The sequence below is a fragment of the Ipomoea nil genome, unplaced genomic scaffold, assembly GCF_001879475.1.
Source record: "Ipomoea nil cultivar Tokyo-kokei standard unplaced genomic scaffold, Asagao_1.1 scaffold1474, whole genome shotgun sequence".
Taxonomy (NCBI): domain Eukaryota; kingdom Viridiplantae; phylum Streptophyta; class Magnoliopsida; order Solanales; family Convolvulaceae; genus Ipomoea; species Ipomoea nil.
This window is the reverse complement of record NW_017617902.1, coordinates 1,350,526-1,358,830: the sequence shown is the minus strand read 5'-3', so window position 1 is coordinate 1,358,830 and position 8,305 is coordinate 1,350,526. Positions and strand designations below refer to the sequence as shown.

Genomic DNA, 8,305 nt, shown 5'->3' with positions numbered 1-8,305 from the left:
AGAGTACGGGGTGCTATGCCACACCTGAGCTAGAGAACTCAGGTGCACAGGCTAACTAACTAATATCCTCAACAAAGTGAATGCATAAACGTGGCACGCAGGCCGAAAGGAAAACTATCTACTACTACGCTCCACGGTTCTAGCGCGCTCCAGTGTCTACTCTTCTGTGCCTGAAAGCCAAATATATCTGTTCAGCGAGAGATGCTGGTAACCCACTCCAACGCGTTGAAATACAATACATATAGACATATATATATATATATATATAGATATATGAAAACCATTTTGCAGCATGAGGATATATCCTACGAAACTCTAGCCTTTAAAACAGGGATAGACTCGACAGATAGAGCTAAGCACAGACAACAGTTATACCAAGCATATACAGTTTACAAAGCAGGCAAGACAGATAAAGATAAGCACAATTAATAACCGTAACCCAACATATACGATTCCCAGTATAAATCCCAAGGTCACCACCCGAGGCACTCATAACAACAACTCATCCATATCTCATCACATAGCACACTTTGTTGGCGCCACAGGACCAATCGCATGCCCATACATGAGGGTCAGCGCATATAGCTCTGACACGGCCCCGCAGCACCCTGCCCCGTATCGCAACACGGAGGGGTCGATCGCAACCGACCGATGAACCGCAGTTCATCATAGTTTGATCGCAACCAAACAGTGGACCGCAGCCCAAGAGTATGTCATCTGACCGCAGCTAGGGAATATGAACCGCAGCTCATGTGGAAACATTTGATCGCAACCAAACGGTGTAAATCTGACCGCAGCTCAGGAATAACCAATCCGATCGCAACCGGATTGGGGTATCATGCACACATAACACATAGCAAGCACATGCAACCCACATTAACACATTGGGAAGGGGGAGAAAATGTATAACAAAACCTATGCGTGATCCTTCACATACTAAGAATAGTCCTAAGGGGTACATACTCATTTTACCTAGGTCAACAGGATACCAATTCAACTAGCATGCAATATATAAGACTCATACAACCTACGAACGGTACCCGAAATATCAAACTAGACATAGGCACGATAGACGGAGTCCGTTGGGACACCACGGGGGTCGGGGGAACATCAAACGGGGAAGTCAAAATCCCAAATTAGGTATTTTTCCAGCGGGTAGCCGGTGGGTGAGGGGTCACCCGCCGGCGACGATGATTCCGGGCAGCGGGTGCCCGGCGGGCAGCTGCCCGCCCGCCGGCAGCGGGGCAGCCGGCGACATCAACAATGGCCGCGGGTAGGTGGCGGGTCCCCTACCCCCACCTACCCCCCTCTGACTCTGTTATCACAAAAACGTCCCGGGAACCTTTGTGGAACCCGAAACCATGCTAAGACACTTTTAAGCGCAATTGACAACAACACGTGGACAATTAACGGATCCAAACGCAAGAAACATACGGTACATAACCTATCATGCTTTTCTAAACATAATCAACACCCAAACATGCGAATTCCCACCCAATACACCAAGAATAATACCATACGTGTTTCACGATACAACCTAGGGTTCTAATCACTTTTAAATCAACAAGAACACAATTCATCTTCTAATATCAAGATTCGGTAAGAATATCACATAAACATTAAGAACATCATACAATTATCAAGAACATCACATAATCAACAAGAACATCATAACTCATCAAGAACACCATATAAACATCAAGGACCTCTTATCATCATCAAGATCATCAAGATTACCCATGGAATCATAACACCAATTACCAAGATCAATATAACGAATCATCAACACACAAGAGTATGGGGAAGGCCTAAGAGGGGAATCATAGCTATGAAAATAGGTTTTGTTGAGACATGAGTTACCTTTTAGCCTTAATTAATTCCTTGGCTATGAAGGGTCTTTCTTGAAGCTTTCTTCTTTCTTGATTTCTCCTAGGGGAATTCTTGGAACTTCTTGTGTGGTGGGGGATTATTGTGGTGGGGGGTTCTAGGTGCCTCTTAAGTCCCCTATTTATATATCTAGGAGTCCTAATTAGGAACTAATATTATAGGCTTGCTAATTCTATTCCTTTTAGGGCTAGGGGTTGGGTTTTAGGGGTGAGGGCCCACGGACCATGGTGGGCCTTTTCCCTAATTAATTATTGTAATTTAATTCTTAAGTCCTCTATTTATATATCTAGGAGTCCTAATTAGGAACTAATATTATAGGCTTACTAATTCTATTCCTTTTAGGGCTAGGGGTTGGGTTTTAGGGGTGAGGGCCCACGCACGGACCATGGTGGGCCTTTTCCCTAATTAATTATTGTAATTTAATTCTTTCTTTGGATAATTGGTTAAATGATTGATTGGTTTTAGGGGTCGTAACACGGAGTGTTACATATACTATGGGTTAATAATATGCTGAATCCAACCTTAATGCATGCTTTTAGGAATGTATAATTATAACTAGTTTTTTTTTTTTTTTTACGCGCTTTGTGCGAAAATTTGTGCCCAATACTTAAACTCGATTAGTAAATCATTTTGGAATAGATAAAATGCATTTGTAATGTTTTTTCTTTCTTGAGTTGACGAAGTTTCATAAATATTCACGTAAAGTTTATTTTGTTGATGTAATTGAAAATTACACAAGAAATACAAATTCATTGTGATGAATATATAAATTTGTAATTTTAAGTAAAGGTATTGAACATTATATTACAACTATATCATGCTTGTATTATTTAGTTAGCATGTATCTTTCATATGTATCACTGCAGCACTTCGTCGGCAAGTCCATCTTGCCTTAGTTCTGGATATTTGTCTAGTACGATTGATATTGCAGCTTGCTGAATTGACAGGTCTTGACTATGTTCATCCCTCACTTTCTCAGTGTATAGGGGCCAAAAAATGGATTATCACAATTAATCTAAGAAAGCAGCTAAGGGAAGATTATGAAAGTAAAAAATAGAAACAATAATTCAAGGAAAGCGTACCTCTTTGAGAATTTTTCTAAATGCATCTCCAAGTTCAACAAGTGTATGTTGAGGAACTTTCTTGTCATCAATACCAAAGAGCATAAAGCTGCAAATATAATTATATATATCAGGCATTAGATTATATGTGTAGTAGACTAAAATAGTGGTGCAAATAACCCAAGAGGTAAAAATTAAGTTAAACCAAATCACTCTCAATTTGTTCTGGACCTAAACCAAATCTAAGCTCATAGAGCTACTGTATCAATCTGTTATGCTTAAGCCACCTTATGGGTATAGCAACTAAATAGTACTTTCTCAGGTAAAAAAACTGATACTGAATCACCAAAAAAGTAAATAATAATAATAATAATAATAATAATAATAATAATAATAGTAATAATTAAATGTCAATGAAACTTTGACTGAGATGATCCATAAGTGCATAAGTGATGCATTGATATCATAGTGCAGTAATGATATACTAATCTAGAATTTTAGATGATCTGGTGAAAGGTAAGTTCCCTCTCAAGATCATGGTCATACAGTACAGAGTTGTCACCACTAGTACTATATAAGTTGAGGATCAAGCGCCTTATCATTGGAGCCAAAGGATTCTCATTACAAACACCATGTAGCCTGAAACAAAATATACTTTCTTAAGGTAGTGATCTATAGTATAATAAAATATTTTGGCCAACAATTATAAAAAGGAGCTCACCAGAACACAAAATATCTAATATTTATTGTTTCTAACTAAATCAAATAATAGTTATATAACCAAGCTCATTGAACCTACATGTAAAAATGCAGAAAAGTGCATTCTGGATAAAATTTCTGAAATAGAAACACTTACCATGCACGATGCTTCCATGTCAACAGGGCAACCAAACGAGTAGTCAGTTTGAATACGTCCACCAATTATATCTCTTGATTCCAGCAATATCACCTAGTACAATATCATATAGCCTTTGTTACAGTGAAATTGGTCCTAAAAAAAAGTAAGTTTCCAGCCAATAAGGGTAAGATAAATGAATTCAATCTACCTTGGAAGATGCATTCTGGAGGACACGTTCAACCGCTAAGCCTGAAATACCTCCACTAATTACAATTACAGATGGAGAAGAATTATATTGCCTGCCAATGTGGGAGGTAAATGTACTTATCAACCAAACAACAAAACATCAGGAAAAAAGAATGAAACTCTTTACAAAATGGATGTAAAAGCACAGCAGACCATAAGCAACCTTCCCAACAAGTTGGGTATTGACGAGTAACATCATACATTTGGTCTTCCATGATTTATCTCTAAAAGCAGAGATCACTCAACCATGAACATAAATATAAATATATTATAATACATCAGACATGTAGATAAAAAAGGAAACTTTGCACACATAAGAAAGACAAAAGTTGATTAGTTGTGAAACAAACAAGTAGGATTTCATGGCTGGTTATACACTTTTTCAAAACATAATGCAAAGATTATTGTATTTCTCATGTTTCCCCGTCACCACTAGAAAGACACATGCCGCGGTAGAATATAATCAATTGCCAGCATCAATTTTAGACATTAAGATGCTAAGATCAAAATTTGTGATGACCATGGTCTATAATGAGAACTATGATCTCCTCCCAGGACCATGCAATTAGACACCCATGTAATAGCTTTGCAACAAAACACACACAGAATTCTTTTTTCCCCACCTTTGCAAACATTACAAAATACAACCAGTATATTGTATCAATCATCTTAATCTGCATGCACTTTCATTTGGCAGGCATTAACTGGACAATTGTGATTTTTCAAATAAAGCATAAAGGTAAATCAAACACCTAGTAATTCCTTCCATTTATAACATTCAAAAATTCTGAAATTTATATGTGTTTTCTAAGCAATCACAGTAGAACAAGTATGCACGAATTCCAAATAATTGGATTTTATTAAACATATACTATTCCGACTAACAATTACGATAATTATAACCAGTAGTATATAACAAATGCATCTAATTTCCAATCAATAAGAATGATTCAGAACGTCCACTTAAAAATTAGGCTTTAATCAATAAATTTACCTTTGATAAATAAAATTAGAAGAAACCATAGCCGCGATCGACGATCAAACCCATTGAATCCCTTTAATTGCTTCAATCCTACCCAACCTCTGCTTCGAATATCTTGTTTTTCCTTTTGATTGCTTAAATCCTTGATAGGAATTTGTGCTTACTATTAGGGTGAAAATGAAGGAAGTGAAGGAGAAACTTATCCCGTTGGTTATGATAGTAGATTGAGCCTCAGATTCTTAGGCAATGAAGGAGGATGAAGGAAGAAACGTCTCTGAGTATTGGGCGATGAAGGTGGAAATCTCATATTCTTACGCGATAAATGAGAAGATGAAGGAGGAAATGTGGTTGCAAATGATAGTTAACAGTAACAGAATATTCTGGACATTTTTGTCTTTAAAAAATTTTGTACAATATTAACAACACAATGTACAAACAGATCAACAATAATAACACGGACAAAAACCAAGGACATAACCGGTATTAACACTTATTTTGTTTTTAGATAATAAAATAATTTATGAATATACAAAGCATGCTTGGATTTTTGCATGTTAATATTATTAATATATTATTAACCCATATATCCTAAATAAATTGCAATACTTCAGGCAATTTAATATGCATCTTAACATTAAATTAAAATTCAAAAAACAAATTAAAACTTAATATTTGCTTGAATGATAACCTAATAATTAATTAAGGAGTAATTAATTTGATCAATTAACTAGGAGAAGGCCAAATATGATGGTGGAAAACTAAAGCAAGCCCATAACTTAAGTAGGCCCAAGGATTTTTTTAAAAAAATGTTGGATCAGGTCTGTCCCAATGGGCCTGACCCGACCCAAAACTTAATATTCGATCATCATCTTCTTCATAGCTCAAGTGCTCAACCAAAGCTGAAACCGTAGCAGCCGACTGAAGAAGGAAGAAGCAGTGCTGCATACTCCTCCGCCAACAACCGACGCCGTCCGTCGAAGAGGAGCAGCGGCAACCACCAGTAAATGTCGCCGTCATCTACAGAAGGAGAGAAGGCAGCCGGTAAGTCGCCGAGGATCCGGCTTCGCCTCCGCCATTTCTCTTCTTCGCAGCGCCAACGTCCGCTGCCAACCACCCTCAGCCGCGACGTCGCCCGCTCCACCGTATCGCCTCACTGCAACGCGAACCGCCGTCGACTTCTTAAAGTTTGCCGTCGTTGCTATCGTCAAACGGAGATGGTAACCCGCGATTATCCCGGCAATTCCAAAGGCCGACAACTCTCCAGCGAAGACAAGTAGTGGGCGAAAAGGGAAAAAACAGTCCAATTTTTTGTTTCCAAAAGAAAAAAAAAACATCGCATATCGACGGCTCGACCGGAAAATTGTCATCAGGAAAATAAATCCGACTCGAAGGAAGGAAAAAAAAAAGAAGAAGTACGCTAATTTCCAGATAAAAAAAAAATTATGGTGAAGGCTGGGTCAATTTCAGATTAATTCAAACACACACGTAAAATTACAAAATTATATCCTCTGACTGAATAGATATATTTTAACGTATGTATTTTAAAGAATTACAACATATACGAAAACTTAATGTATATGAAATTTAATGTTGATTTGAGACAATGCAATCAACTAGGCAAAGATTATAAAGGTTCTTATACCAAATGTTAGATCTAAATAGTCTAACTAATACTGAATAATAATATACGAGAGATCTGACCTCGTATGAGCGGAAGCGATAGCCGTGTATCTCCAGCCAGCCATAGTTGATGTTTCTGTTGTGTTACCTCTTAACGGTAGACCGTTAGCCATGTTTTGCCTCAGACTTGATGTTTCTGTTGTGTTACCTCTTAACGGTAGACCGTTAGCCATGTTTTGCCTCAGACATGACTCAGAACCCTAGATGGATGGTGTATTGGTATTACTGAGCAGTTTGAGTACCGTAACTGAATGTGCTATATCATCAATCATCCTGTATCCCATCAATCCAGGATTATATTAAGCACAGAGTCTGGTTGACTAACAACTTCTAGTTATTCAGTCCAACCAGACCACTTAATAAGCATAGTCAACTTGCACCTAGGGAAAATCTTACAATATATATATATATATATATATATATATATATATATATATATATATATATATAACGGATCAGGTGAGAAACAACCATTAGGTGAAAAATATGGTTTAAACATATCCATTTATTCAATCCAGATCAACTGTCAAAATTAAGCAATTTAAAAAAAAAAAATACTGTGACATTATGTTAATTTTGTGTAAGTTACATTTTATTTTTTTTTTGTCAGAGCATTTTTCCCATTTTTGCAGATCGAGCACATTGTTATGTCTTTTATATATATATATATATATATATATATATATATATATATATATATATATATATAACGGATCAGGTGAGAAACAAGCATTAGGTGAAAAATATGGTTTAAACTTATCCATTTATTCAATCCAGATCAACTGTCAAAATTAAGCAATTTAAAAAAAAAAAAATACTGTGACATTATGTTAATTTTGTGTAAGTTACATTTTATTTTTTTTTGTCAGAGCATTTTTCCCATTTTTGCAGATCGAGCACATTGTTATGTCTTACAGATCACAATGTTGTGGCTTCCATTGCACATTGCTTTGGGTAAATAAGTTAACTTTTTTGTCTTTCAATGCACTTTTTTCCTTATTGAAAAGCACAGTGTTATGCCTTCTAGAGTACAATGTTGTGCCTTTGAAGTGCATGTTGTTGAGTCTTCCAGAGCATATTGTTCTGCTTACCAGTTTTAAGATTGTAAGTGTTATATATATATATATATATATATATATATATATATATATATATATATATATATATATTCCTGTAAAAACAAGCCTTAAAATACAAACGTGTGGACAGTTCTGGTGCGTTAATTTTAGGGATCTACGGATATGATTTTGTTTTATGGTTTGGCTGTATTTTAATTTTAAATAGTCGCATGGAGTGTTTTTATTTGTTTTTAATTGTTAATGGGGGCTTTGATCATTTGATCTTGAATGAATCACTAATTACTAATTTTCGTTGAATATTGTGATCATTTATGATTTGTGTTAAGATCATGTATTAAATTTAGTCTTTTTAAAAATTATTTTTTACAGTGCATATTTTTGTCTTCCAACGCATATTGTTATGCCTTCCAGAGCACATTGTATTACGTGCCTTGCAGTGCACATTGTTGTGTGTTGGTTTTCAGACTCTCAAACGGTCTACCGAGGGTCCAACACAACCGGTTTGAGTAAATAAAATGGAAATAATACAAAG

The 8,305-nt window shown here is 36.2% G+C and overlaps 1 protein-coding gene across 2 annotated transcripts; it reads right to left on the bottom strand.

The window, feature by feature from the left end:
• Positions 1–2,652: 2,652 nt before the first annotated feature.
• LOC109188689 (probable polyamine oxidase 4) lies at positions 2,653–5,319 on the bottom strand. Of its 2 annotated transcripts, XR_002055478.1 has the most exons (5): positions 5,027–5,319; positions 3,995–4,085; positions 3,805–3,897; positions 2,970–3,057; positions 2,653–2,857 (listed from the first exon to the last, which is right to left on the bottom strand). XR_002055478.1 is itself a non-coding variant. In XM_019339321.1 (4 exons), the coding sequence occupies exons 1-4, from the start codon at positions 5,053–5,055 to the stop codon at positions 3,037–3,039; spliced, it is 234 nt and encodes a 77-aa protein (XP_019194866.1). In that variant the 5' UTR covers positions 5,056–5,319; the 3' UTR covers positions 2,653–3,036. The 2 variants fall into 2 exon arrangements, 1 of the variants encoding a protein (XP_019194866.1); XM_019339321.1 differs by having other exon boundaries at positions 2,653–3,057.
• Positions 5,320–8,305: the final 2,986 nt, after the last annotated feature.

Excerpts from the sequence above, each read along its gene's own strand:
- LOC109188689 (XM_019339321.1), bottom strand. The coding sequence starts at position 5,055 with ATGGTTTCTTCTAATTTTATTTATCAAAG. Across the intron at positions 4,086-5,026 it reads TCTAATTTTATTTATCAAAG|GCAATATAATTCTTCTCCAT; the intron begins GTAAATTTATTG and ends CCACATTGGCAG. Across the intron at positions 3,058-3,804 it reads ACATGGAAGCATCGTGCATG|CTTTATGCTCTTTGGTATTG; the intron begins GTAAGTGTTTCT and ends TTATATTTGCAG.